Source organism: Solanum pennellii, chromosome 5 (assembly GCF_001406875.1).
Source record: "Solanum pennellii chromosome 5, SPENNV200".
Taxonomy (NCBI): domain Eukaryota; kingdom Viridiplantae; phylum Streptophyta; class Magnoliopsida; order Solanales; family Solanaceae; genus Solanum; species Solanum pennellii.
Window position 1 is genome coordinate 26,299,111 of NC_028641.1, and position 24,421 is coordinate 26,323,531.

The following is a 24,421-nucleotide window of genomic DNA, read 5'->3' on the forward strand; positions in this document are numbered from 1 at the left end:
CCCTCGGTCAACAGAATTCCTTACCTGAATTTCTAGTTCGCAGACCAATAAAAAATAGAGTCAAATTTCCTTTTGATTAGGGATTTAAATAAGGTGACTTGGAACACCAAAACTCAATTCAAAGTGGCGACTCTGAATAATAATTATCCCTTTTCAAAATGTCTCTTTAATTGAAAAAAATCTTTTTCTTTCGAAACAAATAAAATCAAAAATATTGAGAAAAAAAAGGGACGTGACAATGATCCGGTAAAAATCGGTTCCGTTCTGGTCCAACCCGGTTTCTATCCAGTAAAACTAAGGGACCGGGCGGAATCTTTCAAATTTTGTGGTAAAATTGATTCCGGTAAGATCCGATTCTGGTAAAGAAATTCGGTAACGAGGACGATTTCGATAAAATCGGTCTTGTTGATCCGATCCTGTCCAATTGCCAGCCTTAATGACGGCTGATTGACGAAAAATTTTTCATCACACAAGATCTTTGGTGACGAAATATGATTTATAAGTGACAAAATCATTTGTCCTTGATAATCAAATTTGTTATAGTGATGTTAAATGCTTTATAGACGAATCAGTTAAGTCTTATTATCAATTATTTTGTCAACATATTTAATTTAAGAATTATTGCCTATAAATTATTGAAGTTATTTTCTAGAGCGGTTGCATGTACACCTTTAAACAACTTTTGCATGTTTGTTCAGTTTTCAATTTAGTAGTAAGCTAGACCAAGAGTTCTTTTGAGACAAATAATAGGTGTGAGTGTTGGCCATGTCTAAGGTATACAATCGAGGCGTGATAAAGATCACTCGAGTATCCAACTCCTTATGCATAAACCACCAAAGATGAGATGTAAGTTGTGTGCCTCGATTTGAAATAATAGAACTGGACATCCCATTACAAATGAATTATCTCCTGAATATTGATCTAATTGGAATAATAGTTGTGAGTGTTAGCCATGTCTAAGGTATACAATCGAGGTGTGATAAAGATTCATTCGAGTATCCAACTCCTTATGCATAAACCACCAAAGATGAGATGTAAGCTGTGTGCCTCGATTTGAAATAATAAAACTGGACATCCCATTACAAACGAATTATCTCCCGAATATTGATCTAATTGGCTAACTTCTCTGAATTATTAGTCTGAAACAATATGACATGTGCAAATTTAGTCAATCGATCCACAATGAACCATATAACATCAAACTTACCCAAGAAATGTAGAAATATTACCACAAAGTCCATAACAATCCACTGCTACATCCACTCTAATATGGGCATCGTTTAAGTCACACTTCCAGACTTAAGATATTCACTTTCACTTGGTGATAATTCAAATACTAAAATACAAAATCTAATATGTCCCTTTTCATGCAACACCACCAAATCTTGAAGTGATTAACAACATTTTTACATATTGTTTTTTCACGAAAAATGCCTAAAATGCTCCTTTACTATTCTCAACTATCCCCTCAAATATTTGAACTGGTACAAAACTATCCTTTATCCACCTTTCGGTCAAATACCTTTGGCGCTAACATTTTGGTTCAGAAATACCATCGATATTAACTATTCAACTCATATTTGTCCTTATTTTTAACGGTTTTTCTAAAGTTATATAATTAAATATTTAGTATTTATTAAATTTCCTAATCTGATTGATCCAAATATAATCCTTCTCAAATAAATAATAATAACCACATATAATTGATATTGTGACATGATGTGCTTAAAAATAATATTCAAAAAATTATTAATTTCATAATATCTTTCTATTGACCTATTTCAAATCAATACACAATTTGTTGTAGGCCAACTCATAACTTGAGATCCATATAAAATTTGCGTATGAATGATGTTCATATAAGAAAGTAGTTTCATTAATATAAATTTTTTCATTAGTTATTAAACCGTCTTGTTCATTTTCTCTTTTATTTCTTTTTTCATCTCTTGTTCTTCGTTATAATATCAAATATTTAAACTATAAATGAACTTACATGTCCGTAGTCTTTTAATTTATATTATTACCATGGCGGGTAGGTTAGGGAGAGGAGAAAAAATATTTTTATTTGTTTATTCTGAATTAGGGTACACAAAAAAAACTTGTTATTAAATTATCTTTTATCAAATCAATTGTTTCTATACAAATATCCTCATTATGTTCCTTCTTTTTTCTCCATTGTTTTGTCCCAAGTTTAACGAAATTAAAATTTAAAATTATGGACACAATCCAAAAAAGAAAAAAAAGTAGACATAGGGGAATGAAGTGATTTTACTATGAAAATAAAAATTAGATGAATCACATGAACACATATATTAATTAATTTTACATTATTTTAACGAATAAAGACGTAAAATATCCTTAAATAAATTTGATACAATATTATCCTTTCATCCACTTTATAAGCGTGAGTCATTCCAAATAAGAATAAGTTTAAGCCAAAAGCTTTGATGTTAGAGATATTTGAAATTTAAATAATATTTTGTACTAATACAAATAGTTGAACAACCTTCTCCCTCTTTTTATAATTTATTTATACAGTTTACAAGGCTATTATTATTATTATTACTTCCAAGAAAGAAGAAAAAGAAATGGGGCAAAATAGTAATTTACTATGAGGGAATGAACGAAACAAAAGAAGAGCAAAGGTATAAAAGAGAGGTGCCGTGCAGGTGTGGCAGCCGTTCTCGGAGAAAATAGCTAACTCCATTCATGGAAAATCAAAGTGAAAACTCCGATGGAAAACCTAGTTCCGATCCAACGTCGGAATCAGCAACGCTCCTTGATCTTACGAGTTACCAGCTTCGCGATCTGGAGTCAGTGGAGCTTCCTCCGAGTCTTACAGAGTTAGACTTGACAACCAATCGTTTGTCCGCTTTAGACCCCCGTATCGGCCAACTTCCTAACCTCAAAAAGCTCTCTCTTCGTCAGAACCTCATAACTGATGCCTCTGTTGAGCCTCTTTCCTCTTGGCAACTCATTTCTGACCTCGAGGTATGTATTATTCACTGTACATGTCAACTTGCGGATTCATTACCACTATACTTGTTGATTTGACAAATTGGATCAAAAGGCCTACTGTTTCTCTCAACTTTATTCAAATTTAGTTAAGAACAGAATGCAATGGAAACGGATGATTGTTGTGTGACCTATATTAAGGCTGGTGTTTGCCAGAGTCCATTTATTTTAGTTTTAACTTGTAGGGATATGAGCGAGTTTTGTAGAAAATCAATTAGTATAAAAATAAAGTATACCTGAACAGAGGAGTTCATATAGATGATTTATAAAGTAGAACTCAATTGAGTTGGAATTGTTTGAGACTTAGTTGACTGATTGATAGGTTTACGTAGAAAAAGATAACCTTATGAGAATACACTCAAAAGCTAAAACTGCTTAGAAAGATACAACGATGAATCTTCGGCTATCTGTATGCTTGGTAGTACTAGCGTAGCTTGCACTTTGATTTGTGAATTCAATGATTCCGCAACCTATGTTGCTCGGACTCTAGAAAAGGTATTTTTTGAGGATCCGACATGGGTGCGGCAATATTTTAGGGAGTCCGAGCAACACTGACCGCAACTTGCTATCTAACCTACTATATAATTGGAAGTGATGTAGGCTTTAATTGATTCATAATATTGATGTACTGTAAGGTTTTTTCTTTTTTGAATTTGATTACTATTTAGGGGATTACTTTCATATTATTTCCACCATTAAAATTTTATGATGATTGAATGGATGTGCATTTGGATAATATTTTTCTTCCAATGATAATAATGATCTTCAACTAGAAATAGTGAAACTTTTTTACTGAAGCATTAAATTAGATAAAGTTTTCAGTATATTTGTATGCGTTATAACTGCATACTCATTGATCCAGGTATAATACTGAAACAATGGTAGTTTCTTGTCTAACCTTATCAGTATGGTTACGACTCTTATTAATGCAATTCAATGATACTGCAATGACTATCTAACCTAAATTGTATTTAAGTAGTGTAGCCTTCTTTTGGATAACCAGTGTTTTAGGAAGTAAGAAGCGGAAAAGAGCGGCGAGGGCTCGCTTCACCGAAGCGTGAAGCGAAGCACACACTTTTTTCAAATAAAATGATATTTAGTATAAAAATAAAAAATATTAAATATGCATAGATAAATAATCAAGAACTGGATAGAGGTAACATATTCTTAGTTTAAAAAGTAAATAGAGTAGTCAATAATCCTCATCCTCATAAGTCATAACATACAGAGTCAGAGCATAACAGCAGCCAACAAAAGAAAAAAAGAAAAAAAACAGCGCATACACATTACAAACAGAGCAACAGAGCAGAAAGTTAGAACCTCAAATCATTAGAAAAAAGAACAGAGTGACACTACTTAAGTAGCATTACAAATAGAAAATTGAAGGGGAAAAAACACTAGTTAGCAGAAAGAGAAAAGAGAAAAAGAGAACATACTCAGCCTGCAGAGAAACAGAAAGAGAAGAAGAGAACAGAACTATCCTGAAGCAGCGATCGGCCAAGGAGGGAAAATAATGGGAAAGATGTGCCCAAGTAAATTTACAGAAACTAAAAAAAAACCTTACAGATTTTTTCAAAGAAAAACCCTAATTAATGCTTATGTCATTTAAGGGAGCCTTTTCTCACTTTTATAAAAGCACGCTTCTCGCTTTTAGGTCAGAAGCACACACTTCCATTATCACTTCGCTTCAAGGCATTAAAGCGTAACCCTGTCACCTCGCTTCTCGCTTAAAGCGAGTGCATCAGCGCTTTTAACTACAGTGTGGATAACATTGATGAACCTTAATGAACCATGATTGAAAGATAGTTTGCTTACAATTTTAGGGTTCCTTTTTATTATTTTTGATAAGCCAAAAGCATTCCTTTAATGGACTACCAAGTCTACTTGAAAAATATCTTCATAATATTTGTGTTGTTCAACCACATATTTAATAGGTAACCCTATTCGCTATACAAAATAGATTCTCTTCTTATTCCAAAGGTATAATGAAATAAAAACAAACTTATGCACGCTAGCTGTCCAGAGGATATCATTATAAAGAAGAAGAAATGAGTACAAACCTCTTTACATTATTTTAGAATTATTTCCTATTTTTTTTGATAATAAACAATCACCTGTTTCTTTCTATCTATATGATCCTGAAGAAGCACATTGGTGTCATTCTCTAAGTTACCTTCCTTTACCTTCAAATCTTCTATAACCTCTAGCTTGTCAATATTTGTAAGAACACTAACCTTCGGGGTGGCCCAGTGGTTTGAGCTTGGGACTTCCATATTGGAGGTCTCAAGTTCGAAACCCCTTGATAGCGAAAGCAAGGGGTTTGCCTTTTTTGCGTCAAGCTCGTCTTATTCGGCTTGCCTCGTGCGGGTTACCTCTCTTGTGTGGTTTGCGAGCTATTGCATAAGAGTGAGAGTTTTACCCTGTACGCACCAATATCAGCTGCAGGTTTCCCTTGTCATAAAAAATAAATGAAAATTCATAAGAGCATTATGACAGATTAAACAAACAAATCACCTAATATAGCAGTAAAATTTTAATGTAGTGATGTATGATTTATATCCTACCCGTGCCTGCATAGAAAGCACTAACTTGTAACTATTCGCTGCCTCCTTAAATTATCTACTGTTAAAATTGCATCATGCACTAGGCACCAAGTCAAAAGACCTATTTAGGAGCTTTAGTATCCAAGATATAATTTTGTACCTACCTTTTTTTTTTTTTTTTTTGAAACTGGTGACATTGTATTTCACATAGTACTTAGGTAGTACTGAAAAACCATATTTACAAAAGCAGAAAGGAAGTATAATCTATCCAAAGAACTGAACAAAATCTAAATAGATCCTAAAACATCTATGATTGGCTCAGTTTCATTGGAGTAGACATTTGTACACCAAAAGCAGAACAACAAAATACACTTAAGCTTAACTTCCTGTAGGTTATTGTTCCTATTCTCAAAACATCTCTCGTTTCTCTCCCTCCATATAGTCCACCAAATACTAGCCGGGATCATCCGCCATCTTTCTCTATTTGTAGCCCCAACTCCAGCCATCTCCTAACTGAATAGAGTCTCATCAATCTTGCTAGGCATACACCAAGATATGCCTCTGAGATTAAGGAAAATCTGCCACAGCTGCCCAGTAAAGTTGCAATGTAGGAAGAGATGTTTCACTGTCTCATTAGCCTTCCCACACAAGGAAAATCTGTTGCATTGAAAGATTCCTCCCTTGGCCACATTATCCAATGTCAAAACTTCTTTCTTGGCTAGTAGCCATGTAAAGCATGCCACTTTGTGTGGCAGTTTGATCCTCCAGATTTGCTTCCAAGGCCATTTGAAGTCTTGAATGCCACCAATACCTACCTTTTCTCTCCAATCTCTATTAAATCCATGTGTGAATTTATTTGCTGAAAGATTTCCCACTTGCTCCCTTCTTGTTTACCTATCTCCTTATTGAGGGACTCCCTGACCTCTTGTTCTCAGTGGCCTTTGCAAAGTTTGTACTTCATGTGACCCTTGTTGTTCTTTATTAACTTATTGGTTTCCATAGTCTCTACCCTTGCTAGTCTAACAGTGGTTATGCATCCTTCAATCAAATACTCTGTAGCAAGGATGCAGTTAGTTCCCTGTAACTACTTATTGGGCCAAGTCTTTGAGTCTCGATGGTAATTATGTCGATGGTTGATTAGGAGTCATAGAGAAAGTGGAAAGAGAGATGACAAACTAGAAAATTTTGTACTCGTCCTTTGCATTCGGACAATGTCTGGGATTTGTTTCCCCACCAACATTGTGTCCTCATTTCCAATTCCTACATCCTCGATAGGTCATAAAAGACCCTTTTCTTTCTCTTCCTCTTAATCTCAAAATCCATTGGCAAGAGCTTATGTAAGCTCAATTGTGTAGCCTTATAGTGCTTCTATCACCCGTTCTAAGGAGTAAGTAATTTATATGGTGGCTAAGACTCACATAGATTACTTACTCCTTAGAAAGTGTGATAGAAGTTTATGTAAGGACTGCAAGGATATCTCGAGTGAGTATCTTATAATCCAACATAAGCTTTTGGCAGTGAATTTAGAGATTAAAAGGAAGAGAGCCTTGTATACCTATTAAGAATGAGACTAAAAGGAAGAAAGCCTTGTATACCTATTAAGAATCAAGTGGTGTGACTCGTCAAATTCCAAATCTTAGGAGATGAGAGAGTAGTGGGGATACTAGTAGTATGTGGGATGGGACATCTAATTGCATTAATGAAGTAGCTAGAGAGGTGTTGAGGGTCTCGAGGGGTAATGTTGTGGGGATTGGTGGTGGATGGAACAGTCTAAGGGAAAGTGAAAGCCAAGAAGGCTGCTTGTATGGAGTTGGTGGAGAGAAAATACGAGGAGGAAACGAGGGTAAATAGGGAGAGGTATAAGGTGACAAAGAAGGAAACAAAGTTAGTTGTTACAACGGCAGCATTTGAACGCTAGTATGAGGAACTTCATGATAAAGCTGGGGGATAAGAAGTGTTATATACTCACCAAGGCGAGAGAGAGGAGGGCTCGAGACCAGGAGAGCAGGACCAAGTAAAGTGTATCAAAGATAAGGAAGGTAAAGTATTGGTGGAAAAGGCACACATTAGACGAAGATGACAACATACTTCCATGTACTCTTGAATGAAGAGGGGTATAGGAATGTTGTGCGGCGATTTAGAGCACTCTGATAATTGTCGAGTTTTTTGGTACTGTAGGGGTATAAAGTTTAAGGGAGTTAAGGAGGTTATTCGTAAGATGAGATGGGGAAGGGCCATCAGAAGACGAGATCCCGGTGGAATTTTGGAAAACACAGAAAAAGGATGTATGGAGGGGCTAACTGGGTTGTTTAATGTTATCTTTAGGACTTCAAAAATGCCCGAAGAGTAAAGGTACAGTATAGTGATCCTGTTGTACAGGAACAAGGGTGATATTCAAAATTGCAATAATGATAGGGGTATCAAGCTGCTAAGCTTCTTATTGTCTATTTGCTTGTCTGCAGCTGTCTATTTTAATAAGGAGTGCCATTGCCTCCTCTTCACTCCCCTAAAAGGTGACCGCAAATTATTTGCCAAGTTTTATCACATTCAGGTATACCCAAAGTGACACATCCAGTTCCCCTTCTATTCCCCCTACATTATTTGTATCTTTAGAAGTTCAGTTTCTTCAACTGTCCATATTCCCAAGTTTTTTGTTTCAATCATTTGCATGTCCCCTCTGTTTACAAGGATATCTAGATTTGGTGTCTCCCCTTCAATATTTGTCATGGCATCTTCTTAATTATCAACATCTTGATGTATATTCAACTATTTCGAGTTCTGAAATTGTAGTCTTCTTCTCCCTTGTCTTGATTTTCCATGTTTCCAAATTCTCTTTCATTGTTCTGCATGTTAGCCTCTATTTCATCTGTGGTAGGGTCATATTTGTCACATGCATCACAGATATTAGATTTTATAGTGTCTTGAGCCTTGGAAAATTAATCTGGACGGGAATCAGAAACTTCCCTGTTATGAAATGAAGTCTTCTAGGTCAGCCCAATAAAAAGACCAGCACCTATCTTCCCCCTTACGTTCCTGCGTCTCATTTCACAAAGGAGAGTCGCAGGTCTGTTTACACTCGTCAAGACCCACGTGATAGCCCATCTTTATATTACAGCTGTTTGACCTAGCAGTTTCATTGTTTCTCTCAAGTGCCCAACAATCCTTCTAGATTGACAGTGATTCTTTTCCGGCTATTACAACAGTAGGGATTCACACCAAATTGGTATGAATTATGATGAAATTTTGCCTTTTCACTTCAATTGTCACCTCATTGAGACACTCTTCCCATCCTCTCTTCTCTTTTATCTTGCCCATTTTAAATGATCCTCTTGTTTTTGAAACGTTTCCTCTGTTCCCAACCATCCACCATAGTGATCCCTGACTGCTATGAATATTGTTTTCATCCATAAAGTAGGGGTAAGGCTGCGTACAATGTAGACCCAAGCCTCCCCAGATCCCACTTGTGGCATTACACTGGGCATGTTGTTGTTGAAATGCAGAGGTAAACCCATGGATCCAATCCACATGTCGTCTTTCCTGTCTATCTGAGCAATACCCAAAAGACGGATGCCAGCACTCCAGAGGGATTTTTTCTTTCTTCCACCTCCATTCTCCTTGTAGAACATGTTCAGCCATGTGTTTTGTTGGGAATCCGAAGAGGAAAAGGTTGTTCCCCTTATCATACGTATTCACAGAAAAGGTGTTCTTGTATGTGCTTACAGACCATCTTCGAACGTCCGCTAATGTTGGCTTTCCATCCATTGTTTTGAAAAAGCCCACCTTGCATCTACGAAGCAGATCAGTCTCACAGTTTGCGATTCCATCAACCACAGCAATTTTGTTAGTTCTCCCTTGGGATGTTTGTAATCAATGACCCTGTATCTTCATTAGTAGATCTGTAGATCTTAATAGCAATATGCCTCTATCCAATATCAATTGTAACCTCTGGGATAATAATGACTGGTATGTTTTCTCCTTGTACACAGAGTATGTTGTTGCTGTTGTATGTTTTCTCTTTGCGCTGTCGCAATGCTTATGAATCTGCTAAACCTGTTGTTGCTAAGCTTCCATCTTCTCGTGTGCTTTTTTCTGTCCTTTGATGCTTCCTGCAATGCAAAACATAACCATTCCATGGGTTTCTTGCTAAACGTGGTTCTACGCATGAGACTCCTGCTTCTTTCCACCAGTCAAACCATACATCCGTCCTTGATTTGGTTCTCGTGATATCATATAACTTGAATCCAGCTGCAAAATAGACTGTTCTCCCCATGTTGCTCTATAATTTTGAATTCTCTAAAAAGGACACCGGGAAACCCAGGTTTCAGTCAGAAAGGAAAAGGTCTTTCTCTAGCCTTGATTAATGTGCCTGGGAGCATTTTCTCTCTTGAACGACATTTTCTAGTATCACCATCAGGGTTGGAGGGGCTTTGCTAGGTGCATCTTGGAATTTTATGTATTCTGAGTCATGCTTTTTTTTCCAATCTTATTTCACACTTCAATTCGGAGGATGGGAGGGAATGTGGGCAGAGAATTGACTCTCTTATATTTAGGTCATTTTCTTCTGTTCTCCAGTCTAAGTTGCTTTACAAAATGATCTTAGTTTCTATTTCTTAGGAGAGGGAAAAGTTAAGTTCTTTAGCATCTTTAGTGATGTTATAGTGTTGGTTAGTCAGAGATGCTCAACAGATTCACCTCTGCCAGTTGAATACTAGTTTTAATGTTGTTTTCTAAAGCTCTGAAAGCACCAAAGCTTAAAGAAAATGTTTAGCAACAACTACTTATTTTCAGACTTAAACTTTGAGCTAGTTTGCTTCTTGTATGGTAGTCTGATCGTAGATGGGAGAGAAACAGGCCTTTTAAATTTATCTGAAATCATTCCTGTGGAACTGTCTTCTCCAGGAGCTAGTGCTTAGGGACAATCAGCTGAAGAAAATTCCCAATGTTGTGATATTCAAGAAGCTTCTGGTATTTGATGTCTCTTTCAATGAGATATCATCACTAAGTGGACTGTCCAAGGTCTCCAGTACACTCAGAGAACTATATGTGTCTAAAAATGAAGTCACCAAGATGGAGGAGATTGAGCACTTCCACGAGCTGCAAATACTCGAACTTGGGTCCAATAGATTACGGGTTAGTTTCTCTTGAAGATGACATCAAATGAAATTATATAGTTATCAACAGTTAACACTAGTAAATCTTTTATCATAATAGTTTTTTGTAAATGTGAGTATACTATTTAGCTTCCCTGGCTATGTGGATACCTTTGAAGTGCTTTGTTTCTTGATACAGGTTATGGAGCTTCTGGAGAATTTGAAAAATCTACAAGAGCTTTGGCTTGGACGCAATCGTATTCGGACAGTTAATTTGTGCGGTTTGAAATGCATTAAAAAGATTAGCCTGCAGAGCAACCGTCTAACTTCCATGATGGGGTTTCAGGTCCTGATATCTAACCGTTGTGCTTTATCATTGTAGACGACTTCATTCTAAGAGTGAGTTATTTTGTTGTTTTTCAATCTGCAGGAATGTGTTGCCCTTGAAGAATTATACTTGAGCCATAATGGTATTGTGAAAATGGAAGGTTTGTCTACCTTGGTAAACCTGCGGGTCTTGGATGTATCAGCAAATAAGCTTACAGAAATTAATGACATCGAGAACTTGACTAAGTATGGATTTCTCCTGGCATTTCCAAATGTGTGAATTACTCCTCTAATGCCAGGACTGGTCACCATATTCATGTTCACTTTTGTTTCTTATTGCAGACTAGAAGATTTGTGGCTTAATGACAATAACATAGCATCATTAGAAGGACTGGCAGAAGCTGTTTCCAGCACTAGAGAGAAGCTAACAACCATCTACCTTGAGCGAAATCCCTGTGTAAGTGTCTTTAAACCTTAACACATCCTTGTAGTATAAACTAGCAGCAATTGTTTTGCTCTTTTTTGGGTTGTATATTTGCTTGTACTTGAATCTCTAGTTTCTGCTGGGGATCCTTTCCTTCATCTGAAAGTTCTTTTGGGGGTTTTCTTCTTTATACATCCTTCGTCTTGAAATGAGTCTGAGTCACTCTTTCAATAAATAATTTTATCCGTTCATGAGATTCTGTTCAAACTTTGTCTTTTGTTCGAGAATTTGTATTCTTTGATAGGGGATACAACTGTGATATAGAGAGAGACACATGGGATCTGAAATATTTAAACCTATTTTCAAATTCGAGCCAGATAAAAAGGGGATGATGCACGTGTTAACAATCTGGGATCACTGTTTTAAAAGAGCCGGGTCACTGGTCCAAAACTCTAATCTATAAGCGAGGCTACGTCCTCTTCAGGCCAAGTATTATTTAATGAGTCCCAGGTCCTCTTACAGACCCCATTTCAAAGGAAATTGATCCAATCACTGATGGAAGTTGAGGCAAATATTTCAACAAGAACGTGGATCGATTAAGATCAAAATAATATCATGGAAGGGGGCTTAATTGCAAAGATAAGAGAAGGGTGATAACTAGCTTAATCCTTTAATGGAAGGCTGGTTTCTTTTATTGTCAGGAGATAATATTAGAAGAGGATATTGGAGAAAAGATTAAGCAGATTTATGAGTAAGCAGGGGAGTTAAATATGCTCAATTGGAGGCAATGTTACCAGGGAGTATTCTAATATGGTGGGATACCGAAATATGGGATGGGGAGATAGTTGCAACCAGATCGAATTCCATGACCTACAAATTTGTGTCTCAAACTCAGTATTTAATTGACATATGATAGGATTTATTCTCCCAACTGTAACAGAGAAAGACAAGAAGTATGGTGGGAGATTGGGGCTGTGAGGGGTTTATTCGTTGAACGTTGGGTATTAGGTTGTGAATGGTAATTACAACATAGTTCGATTTCCCTCTAAAACGAGGAACTGCACTAAAAGCATCAGACAAATGACAATTCTCAAACTTTATTGATGACATGGAGCTGGTTGATCCACAGCTCGAAAGAGGCATGACACATGGTTTAGAAATATTATCTGGAATTCATAGGTTTCTTGTTTTAAAGGATTGGGATGATATGTTTAGAAAAATTAAGCAAGAAATCCTATCCAAAATCAGTTCTGACCACTCTCTTTTATTTAAAAAATTGTGGTAACTGGGTGCTAACCAAATCTTATTTCAAATTTGAAGATTGCTAGTGGGAGGCGTAAGGTTTTAGTCATAAAGTAAAGATGTGGTGGTCTTCCTTTGACATTGAAGACAGACCAGACTAAATTCTTGCAAGGAAGTTCATAGCTCTAAAAAGCAATTGTGAGAATGAAGTCTAAACAATTATTTACAACTTGGCGAGGGTATTTAAATTAAATCATTTTGCTGAATGTTATACTATAACAAATATGTTTGAACGAGGAAGAGATCATCAAAAAGAGAACTTGTTCATGGAGTTAGATCATCAAAAAGATCGTCGACTTTAAGTGCATTTTATTTTTTCTGAAGATTTAACCACTTAATGAGTCTAATAGATCGGAGTCATTTAAATTGTGGTCAAATTCTTAAGAGGCTATCCGCTATTCAATTAAAGATTCTTAAGAAAGTGACCTTTCACCATCACTCTACCCACTACCACCAGTCACCACTATCCAACCACCACCACAACTATTATTGTTAATCACCATTGCCAACCACTCCCACAATCACGAACCACCACCACCACCATCATTACCACTACTGCCAACAACCTCCACCATCACACCGTCAAACATCACTAGTAAGAATCACTGTCAAACATCACTGCCAATCACCACGACCACAAACACTAGCCACTCCACCATCACAACTATTTCCATTGCCAATGATTACCACTAACATTGTCAATTACCAACCACCAACACTACTGCCACCATCACTTGTTAGTACCACCAACCATCTCTATAATCCCAGTCACCACCACCACTGCCACTCCCAACCGTTACCGTCAACACTCCTTCTGCACAACCACTGGTGTTAGCCACCACCTCCAAATATCACCACCAAACTACACCTTACTACCTAATATTGTAAGGGGTCGTTTGGTAGAGTGTACTGGAGAAAATAATGCTTGCATTAGCTTGGGTATAACTAGTACCTTGTTTGGTAGACTTTTTTAACTTATGCTAACTACTAATGCTTGTATTTGTAATACACTCTATTGTGTATTGAAGAGTGCATTACTAATACCATGAATTTCTATGCATTAGTAATACAATGCGTTCTAATGCATGCATTAGCATTGATAAAGACACATTTGACCCTAAAAACTTTTTCACAACCTTTCCACTAAAATATTTGTTTGTAAAAATACTCTCCACTATAAATATTATGCTTGTATTTTTGTAAACAATTTTTTTTTAAAAAAAAACTATGCAATGCTGCAATGCATAATTTTACTTGTACTACCAAACCAAACACGTCATAGGAAAGATCTTATTATAACTAATACAAGCATAGCTAGTACAAGCATTACTAATAAACTATATTTTACATTATTTTTATACACCCTACCAAATGGCCCCTAAGAATATAATATTCAAATTTATATTTAAATTTTTAAATATTTAATACTCCCTCCATACCACTTTGTGGCCATGTTTTATCGAACATGGAGTTTAAGAGAAAAATGATGCCTTTTGAAAATATATCATCTCATTAAGGGGTCGTTTTATAGAGTGTATTAGCAAAACAATGCATGCATTAGCTCTATGTATTAGTAGTACCTTGTTTGATACACTTTTCCATGCTATGTATAACTAATGCTTGCATTAGTAATAAACTCTATTGTATATTAAAGTGTGTATTACTAATACATAAAAATCCATGATACTAGTAAACAAGGGCTTTTAATGCATACATTAGCATGGTCAAGGACACAATTGCCCCTATAATATGTCATAATCTTTTTTCGCCATATTTGTGGACGACATTTTTGTAAATAAATTTATATGTTTTAAGATTATGTAATCCATGTTATTTTTAATACACCAAACAAACAGAGTATAAGAAATAATCTCTCCATAACTAATACTCTATTTAGCATTATTCTTATACACTCTACCAAATGACCCCATCGTAAATGGAAAATTTTAAATCAATTTTTTTCTAAATATAGAAAATTGTCACTCTTGGGGCATAATAAAAAAGCAAGTGTGCCAAAAAAGTTGGGACAAATGAAGTAACTTTTTAAAAGATAAATTATAAACATTCAAATGTTGAGAAAACAAACCGCCTTAATAGTTCAGAATTCAAATCTATATACAACATTTCAATATTATGTATTTTCAAATTTAGACATCTCAGTCTTTAAAAAATGGCCCCTTCCACCTTATACTGCATGTACATCACTATGTAAGCCAATCCATTAATTCTTAAACTTGCTTTATCAAATATCATCATTGAATTGTATCGTACCTTGGTTGGTTTATGTCCAGCTGATCTGTCTTCTGCTCTGTACTGCTAAGTTACGCGGACTCTTCATTTTCAATGCTGCACCCGTGTTGGATTCTCCAAAATGCACTACTTTTGGAGAATCCGACACACCCCTTGACATTTTTGAAGAGTCCGACCAACATAGCTGTACGATGTCAAGCAGAGTGATTTATCTATATATTTCCTTTTAGACTTCCAACAATTTATCTATTTAGCTCCACCGCCTTAAAAGTGTTGTCGACTTCTAGATTTAACGCATAAACAGGATACTGAAAGATGAGAGAATATTCTAGTCATTAATATCAACTCATGAACACACCAATTGGTGATGATTTATCTTCGAATTAGAGACATCCTTAGTTGAGTGATATAACTTCTTTAATCACCCCAAAGTACAGAGGACATAATATTCTCCTTTGAAACCCCAATATGTTGAGAATGGAAGTTTGAAATACCCATGAGATGACTTTTCTTTTATCATTTAGCATAGAAAACTTTGCATTTTGACATTGAGTTATAGAAGCTCAATACTTAAAAAGAGAACAAGCCTGAAGACACACAATGGAGATTTGACATGTCGACTCTAATTAAAACCAAAGAAGTTGTGGGTGTTCAAACCTAAGAACCTTTAAGAGCATGTCAAGCTCTACGCTGAGGAAAGTTCTACATGTTAAGAGGGTATGAAAGATTACATAAAATCTGAACATAGGATGCAAGCCCTAAGCAATGGAAAAAGTGTAAAGATGTGGATTCTGAGCATTGGAGCCAAAATTATGGAAGTAGCACTGGGAGGCCTGAGTTTGAGGCACACCATTTCAGCAAGAAACATTTTGCAAAGGAAGAGTCAAACAAGGTAAGACTGAACTCTGATGGCTGGAAGGGATCTGTCTTTAATTGCTGGGTGAAAAAGGGTATAGAAAGGTTGAATTCATTGTCTATGAGGTGGGCTTTATATTTAACTTGTGTGCCAAACCTCTGTTAGTTTGGAAATTTCAGCAGCATGACATGATAGGACTTGGGTTCCTAGTGCTTTTGCATTCTGGTAGATGGCCAAACTCAGGCGAATGTGAAACCTTGCTCCGTGTCTGAGAATTTATTCATCAATCCTGGACTCCACAAGATAGGATACTGGGTTTTACCTTATAAAGGCATCCTAGAAAGATGGGTTGACGGAGAGTAGTTACTGAGACTTGACCTCTTTGTCAGAAATGGAATGCTCTGGCCACTGGAGCTATCTCACTTGTCTAAAGACTAGACTTAATCATAAAAATCTTTTTCTTTTTCCAGAAACAAGGTATATTTGGAATGTGTTTGGTATATTTTTTGGCACGTCGATATAGGTTGAACTTACATTTCATGCTTGCAGGAGATTTCTCAATCTTTGACCAGTTAGATCTTTTACATTACAAAGGTAAAAGCTTTCTCTGATAACCTCGCTAATGCATTGTTATATGTTTGCAGGCAAAATCTCCAAACTATACAAGTACTTTGAGACAAATATTCCCAAATATTGAGCAGATTGATTCTGAAGTGTACGCGTAAGTGCTTGGATGTGGATCTTATGAATGGTTGATGCTGATCCCCAAGAATAATGCGCTTTTGTTAGTTAAATATTGTTTACGGTGAGGTCCAGCTGATGAGATGCTGTGAAACCTCCCATCATTTTAGGATGCCGAAGTCCTGAAAAGATGAAATTACAGGTAAATTTATAGAGCATGCAATGACTTTGCTGGGTTTTTTTTTGCTGTCTCTGAAGACGTTTATTTTGTTCGTCCTCGGACTACAAAGGAGTAACAATATTGTACTTATATTTGTCCTCCAAATTAGAAATGTCGCCTTTTGGTGTTGTGTTGTGAACTGAAGGGAAAATGTAAGGGGAAAAATGTTTAATTGGTATTTTATTGTCAATTCAATTTTCAGAACTTTGATACACATGTATGTTTTTTTTTTTACAAGTATTTGAGAAACTCTACACTGACCAAATTGTTAGTTAGGATTGGAAGATACGTTGTTACTGATCCAGGATTTATGTAGGAAAAATTACATAAATTGGTACATTTTAATAAATAATTATTGATTTTAGCAATACTTTTTATTTATTACCATTTATAGCAATATTATGTTAAATATGCAATATGAATTAAAAGTGAATTTTGTATGCAATATATATGAATTATAATTATTTTTTTTAAATATATTATGTTTGTTTGATAAAAAATTGACACATTTTATTATAATTGTATTAAAATATATAATAAATGTATTATCCATCATTAAAACTTGTATTATATGTGAATAATAAATTGTTATTTATAATATGTATTAAACTTGTATTACAAATGAATTAAAACTGATCAAGTGAAAAAAATATATTATTGCTATAAATGGTAAATATTTTTTAATTATAATATATTTACGTAAGTTTCTCATTTATGTGCGACTAAGAAACAAATGAATGTCAAAATTTGTCCTCTCAGAAAACCTAACCAAACAAAAGGATGTCAAAACTTAGAAATTGAACTTCATTTTTTTATACTAATTGAATTTTGAGACAAATAAATTTATCTTTGATAAAAAAAATTTCATATATTTTTTAATTATTTTGAATTGTTAATTATTGTGATTTATAGTATTTTTTACGTAATTTACAAATTTGTAAATTTCATTTCAAAAAAATTGAAGACTCTACACGTAAATTTTCAGTCAAGCTTAAATTGTTTGATTTTTAGAAAACAAGAAATGTCAAGTTGCTCATGAATCAAAGTGTAAATATCTCTTCGAAGTCTCACACGCTCTTTTTGATCATGAGCGGAGTGGACAATTTATATTGGTGCTAGCGCCTGCGGCAGCGCCTCTAGAGCCGCCCCCGTTCTGGAGCCAATTGAGACATAAGTAAAGGTAGAAAAGGTGAACCAGACATGTGGCTCAACAACACGGTTGTAGAATATATATATTTTTTCATACGGTGAAAAGTAATAAATTTTGGTTTTATCTTATAAGTATTGGAATTCATAATTGCATTAAACTGGTTAAATTTATCGTTCACTCTATGCTCCTATTTTGGGTGGTCCTAAATTTTTGCTCAAAAGCACCCAAAAAAAGGGGGCAACTTTCACATATAGCAAATAAAAAATTCATATTTATATGTTATAGCAAAGTTTGCATAATTGCGCTTCATAGCAAACATAGAAACTGTATAATTCGCTATACATATACAGTTGAAGCAAATTATGTAAAACGAAGTGTATAAAACAAGAAAGAGAAAGACACTTGGGCAGAGAACTGTATAAAAACAAAGTGTATAAAACGAATTGTATTATTATTAGTATATAGAACGATTATATACAATTTGAATTTGTATAAAATGCGAAAGAGAGAAAGACAAAAGAGACTTGACAAAGAATATACAATTGAATCAAATTGTATAAAACGAGAAAGAGAGAAATTAGATACAATTTGAAAATTGTATAAAACGAGAAAGAGAGAAAGGAAAAAGAAACTGGGCAGATGAGTATTTTTATTGTATAATTACAAGTGTATAGGACGAAAATATATGTACTTGCACGTGTATATACAATTTTCTCACGCTTTATACAAACAGAAACACAATTTATACATTTCGCTTCTGTTTGTATAAGTGAGAAAGGCGAGAGTGACGAGCGAGATTTGGGAGAGTGGCGAGCGAGATCTAGAAGAGGGGAGAGAGGGGAACAAAAGTATATGTATTTATACAATTTTCTCTGATGCATACAATTAGAAACAATTTTTATATACTTGTGTTTGTATAAAAAGTGCGGAAGCGAGCGAGATATTTGGGAGAGAGGCGCCTGACAATTTTTTGCAAACGTTTGCTATGGAGCACAATCAAATCAAACCCGAGCTAATCCATTTATTTTAAGTTATTAGTTTGCTATTATATACAATTTTCCAAAAAAAAATATCGAAAGTGCTCCGATATAAAAAAAAAATAATTAAGGAAATAGGCAAGACAACAACCGTTTATTTTTCGTATCATAATATAAAAACAATAATTTTATATGGAGTTATATACAATTAGAAGCATAAGTTCAGTAAAAACGGAAAATGTGTTGGTGCATTTTCATTGGTTTTAGTAGGTTATTTAGTTACTTTTCTGTTTTATCAAATCATAATTACAAATATAGACAATTATCAGTTTTTATAGTCAAGTTTAATTTTATGTTATAACAAATTATTTATTGTCAATGGTTACTATTGACACCAAATTTCAGTCTGATAGTTTTAAATTAATACATTTTGAGTATTTTATTTTAAATAATTCAAAATACATATTTTTGTCATTTTAATGAAATTTGTTGATAATCATCCTCTTCTCTTAAAGTATTAGAATTTTTATCGATTATTATGTTTATATTATTTTGTCACAGCCAGACTAAATTTGTTCATTTTTTATAAAATCATTATTTCTGTTAAATTGCATTTTTTTACATGTTATTGATTACGTGCATTACATTTTCCAAATTTATTTTTCTCCGTTACATTGTTAATATTCATTTTGATATTCTGCGCAGTCTAAAAATTTATTCAAATTCGAATATAATTTGCACACACATATATATTATCAACCAACAATTTTTGGGTTTCTATCTCAAGCCCATAACTTAGGTCCGTTTTTTAACAATTCCTATTTAAAGAAAATTTGTCCATTAGGTTAAGGGTGGTAAAAGTTATGTATTTTCAGATTTTTATATTTTTCATCTGGTCCACCGCCACCAGAAAATTAGCTAAAGCAACTCATATTTTTCGGTGAAACTCCTGCCAACCAAAACCACTTCGTGCTTCATCCCTCTTCCCCATTTTTTTGGTGAAACCTCACCATGTGCTTCTCCCAAAAACGGCTAGCTATCACTATCCGTTTCTCCTCCCTTTTTCCGGCCAAAACAACACCCAAAATCAACAAAAACTAGATAGCAACAACATCATTTCCAGCCACCCCAAAATCCTCACTTCTCCGGCGACTTTACAACATTGGAGAAGCCATTGTTTCAGACCAACAACAGACCATCAAAAGCCATCTTCTTCCTTGCTCCAAATCAGACCCACCTCCATTTTCCCTTCCTCTTTTTTTTTCCCAGCTAAAACCACCAAAAGCTTCCATCCCCTTCCCTTTTTCTTCTTTTTCCTCAGTTTTGCAGGTATTTCAACAAGCAGTAGCTCACACCTAATGAACAGGCAACAGCAACATCGAACTCCGGCGAGCCTCCTTTTTCCTTTTTCGGCAAGACTCTGGTCAGCAACAGCGACAACAAATCAGCAAGGACCTCGTGGCTCCACCTCCGACAACGTAATAACAAGCAAACTCAAAATTTCGGCGAAGCAACAGAACTCAACAACTCCAATATATTTTTCAGATCTAACCAAAAGCCAACACTCCGATAACCCATATATCATCAATATTTTGTTCTTGTCTTGGTTCTAATTGTCATCATTTTCATACTATTGGGCTGCTTCTTGTTGATTTTTACTTTATTTTACTAACATTTATATGTTCGTGTTCTTACATGCCCTTTATTTTAGTCATAGTTATAAATTTAGGATGATTGTGTTGTCTCTGTTAGTATTGATTTTTTTTTGTTAATTTATGCATTATTTTTCTTTGGTTTATAGTGTTTTAACTTATTTTTGCTACGGTTTATTTTTTTTCTTTCTTAATTTGTTATGTCTTAAAATTTGAATTTTATCATTTATGTTTATTCACCATTTTTTTCAATTTTTTTTTTGCATTAGTTATATGTATAGATTTTTTTATTTAATGAGATCTTTGCTTTGTTGTTGATTTTTATTACTTTATCGTTTCTTTTTTGTTTCTTTTTTTTCTTATTATTATATTGTTGTTTATATTTTTTTAATTTCTACAGTAGCTTGTTCAATTGATTATTGTTGTTTGATAGCTGATTTTGCATGAAGACACTTGGCTTGATATTGTTGTTATTACTCATTTCTTTTAATTTTGGTGTTGTTCTCGACTTCTCCAATAATGGATAATCTTTTTCCAGCTCTGATTGTCACTTTGTTCCCATTTGAATTGTTTTTTATTATTGACATTATTCTTTTCGATAGTTATTTATTACTTACTTATTTTGTTCTTTTTACAGTTTTGTTTCATTAATTGTGAAGTATATAAGTAAAATTTACCAATGAAAAAACTCTCCGTCGTTTTTGAAGGCCTTTCCATTTTAAAAGACGGAAATTTAATTTAAGTTTATATATTTTAGTTGTTAGAATTGTCCAATCAAAGAACCTCTCCATCAGTTTTGGAGGTCTTCCTATTTTAAAAGACGAAAATTTAATTTAAGTTCATATATGTTTATTTGTTAAATTGGCCAATGAGAATATCTCTCCGTCGATTTCGGAGGTCTTCCTATTTTAAATGACGGAAATTTAATTTAAGTTCATATATGTTTATTTGTTAAATTGACCAATGAGAAAATCTCTCTGTCGGTTTTGGAGGCCTTCCTATTTTAAAAGACGGAAATTTAATTTAAGTTCATATATGTTTATTTGTTAAATTGGCAATGAAAAAACGCTCCGTCGGTTTTTGAGGCCTTTCCATTTTAAAAGACGGAAATTCAATTTAAGTTAATATATTTTAGTTGTTAGAATTGGCCGATGAAGAAATTACCGTCGATTTCCAAGGCCTCCCATGTTCATAAGACAAATTTTTATTATTAAGTTACTATTTGATTTATTCATATTTATTTATTACTAATAAATTTTACTAAGTGTGTTTGTAGGTATACATGACTTGCTTCCTTGAATCTATTCGCAAGGAGTTCGAATTACATTTTTTATATTCATTATTTTGTATATATCGATGTTAGGCAAATCTTAGGCCGATAATATTATTGTATTTTATTGTGTATATTGAATGTTTACAATATTTTATTCTCCTCCTCAATTTGAAAAAATGAACTCAGTCGTGAACCACAGTTGTGGATTTCGAAGGGTGCCTAACCCTTTCCTTCGAAATAACTTGAACCCCTTACCTAGAATCAAATTGGTTCGTTGACTCACTTTCAAGTTAATTAAATAATCAGTTTTCTAGTTTTCCAAAAAAAAATTAGTGGTGACTCCCTTTAATCTTTTTAAACTCATTTTACTCCTTTTAACCCTTTTTTTTTTAAACCTTTTATAATTCTTTTAAACTAAATTCTTTTTTAATTGAGTCACCGCAACGTTGCTCCCATTCAAAGGATGTCAACAGAATGTCAATTCCACTGGGGATATAGAGGTTCTAACCATTATGGGTTCATTTTTTCAAATTGAGGATATTATTATTCATTATATCTTTTATATTTTGTTGATTGTTTGCTTATTGTACTTAGTATTGATTTATTATTTTTTGTATATTGTCATAGCATGCACAACATTTATTCCGTCAAACAACACCTAATTTTGCTTTTTTACTTAAATGACGATTATACGTATTCGCAATCGTTCGTTAATCAAACTTTTCTCGGGGCACCCTGACGAATGTAGTTGGCTACTGGATAGTCAACGGTCGTTAACTGTCTGAACCCAAGTAGTCTGCTTGGGTCACCTATCCACAATAAAAAAAGCTCACTCCTAGTCATCTAGTTTAGAAAGAAGTCAAAACTTCATAATAAGCATGACACAAAAATCGAGGCACATTTGTATAAGACATGTATTCATTATTTGTATGTTATGTGATATATTTGTTGTACGTGAATATGTTGTATGATAGTCTATTATTTTAAAATCACTCTTGCTAACATAACTTTTAGAATATTCGTACTTCCATTCCAGTTTTTATTCAAGTTATAATATGTTGGAATTAAGCTTGACCTGATTCCTGCTTCAACGGGATACGTAGGCGCCATTAAGGCTCGGTCATCTTCCCCGTAAGCTTTCCAAAATTTTAAAACAGAAACTGGGGCAAAAATTTTACGGAAGTCTCCAAAAATTTTACTATGGAGATAGTTGTTACAAGATTAAATACCTGAGGTTTGTTGAAGATGAAATAGGGACAAATTTTTAGGAATGCCCTCAAAAATTTTACCAAGGTTATACACAGATTCTAGAATTTATGAGGCTTCACTCCGAGTTAGTTTGTATAGTTTGCAATAATTTTTGTACATAATGTCACATTCTTCGTATATCTTTGATTTTTATTTATCTTACATTCCACTAAAAATATTATTTTAATTGACATTTTTTTAAAAGCTAGGTTGTTCACCCTTCAATGTGACTCATTTATTCTTTTACTTTTGTTATTTTTTCTTTATTTAATTTTTTTTTAAAAAAATTGTTACGTTTGGGTGGTCCGCGCTTCAATGTGATTCATTTAATTGTTAATTTTATTTTTGTTAGTTTTTCGTTAAATTTGATAGTCCGTCCTTAGATGTGACTTATTAATTTCATATTTTATTTTTGTTACTTTTTGTTAAATTTAGGTGGTCTGTCCTTCAATTTGACTAACTGATTTCTTTATTCATGTAAATTTTTCTTAAAATAGTAAAAAAAATATTGATAAACTTGGGTTGTCCGCCTTTCAATGTGGCTCGTTGATTTTTAATTTCATTATTTTTCTTTCAAAAACTCATTTGTTGTATATATATTTTATGTTATATCTGGAAGAACTACGCAAAACTGATTCTCATCAATAAGATACGTAGGCAACCCTTATTGGGTTCGGTATTATTTCTTCAAAAGATTTTTTATTTTTTATTTTAATGTTTATATTTTTGAAATCATTTTTGACTTGGTTGGTGCCAACACAGTTCAAGTGTGCATGTAAAAAATAATTTGTACAATAAAGAAGATTGACTCCTTGTTAAACCATAGATTCTTTTGGTACCTCTCATTGATATACCGTGGTTTCACGGTATAATTAATACTTTTTCCTTAAGTTTAGTGTGTCCAAAAGCCTTTTTTGTGCTAATTTTTATATAAGTTTCTCCTTGTTTTGCAGGAAATCTGTCCAAAGCTGAATGCGGAGATTTTGAGCGAAGAAATGCAGAAGAGACCACCTACGGAGCTTATGACGGTCCGTAGGTGGCAGCGTAGTGAAGCTGCTGAAGGAAGATGGGGAAGTCTGACCAAGTGTGGGGTTACGAAGCTTGTGACGGTCCGTCGTGTCTATGACGGTCCGTCCTGCAGGTTCGTCATGAAGTTCAGAGAAGTGATCCCAGTACCCAGATCCAAGAGTTGAAGTGTTTTGGAACGAAGACCCTCGACGGACCGTTGTGCCTATGACGGTCCGTCATACTTGCCGTCGAGGGTAATGAAGAGAGCATCAGAAGAAATTTCACAAGTATGGGATGACGGAATCCATGACGCCCCGTCGTGACCACGACGATCCGTCGCGAGGTCCGTCGACCCAGCCGCGTTTTGACAGATTTCAAGCAAATAGAGTCTTTGTATAATTAGGC

The 24,421-nt window shown here is 34.4% G+C and overlaps 1 protein-coding gene across 1 annotated transcript; it reads left to right on the forward strand.

Moving 5' to 3' along the window:
* The first annotated feature begins 2,656 nt into the window (after window positions 1-2,656).
* LOC107018678 (protein phosphatase 1 regulatory inhibitor subunit PPP1R7 homolog) lies at window positions 2,657-16,922 on the forward strand. Its single transcript, XM_015219221.2, has 6 exons — window positions 2,657-2,991; window positions 10,458-10,688; window positions 10,848-10,994; window positions 11,079-11,221; window positions 11,318-11,432; window positions 16,452-16,922. Exons 1-6 carry the CDS (start codon window positions 2,710-2,712, stop codon window positions 16,530-16,532), a joined length of 999 nt encoding a protein of 332 aa, XP_015074707.1. The 5' UTR covers window positions 2,657-2,709; the 3' UTR covers window positions 16,533-16,922.
* The last annotated feature ends 7,499 nt before the right edge of the window (window positions 16,923-24,421 follow it).

Excerpts from the sequence above, each read along its gene's own strand:
- LOC107018678 (XM_015219221.2), top strand. The coding sequence starts at position 2,710 with ATGGAAAATCAAAGTGAAAACTCCGATGGAAAACCTAGTTCCGATCCA. Across the intron at positions 10,689-10,847 it reads TTGGGTCCAATAGATTACGG|GTTATGGAGCTTCTGGAGAA; the intron begins GTTAGTTTCTCT and ends TTCTTGATACAG. Across the intron at positions 11,222-11,317 it reads GACATCGAGAACTTGACTAA|ACTAGAAGATTTGTGGCTTA; the intron begins GTATGGATTTCT and ends TTCTTATTGCAG.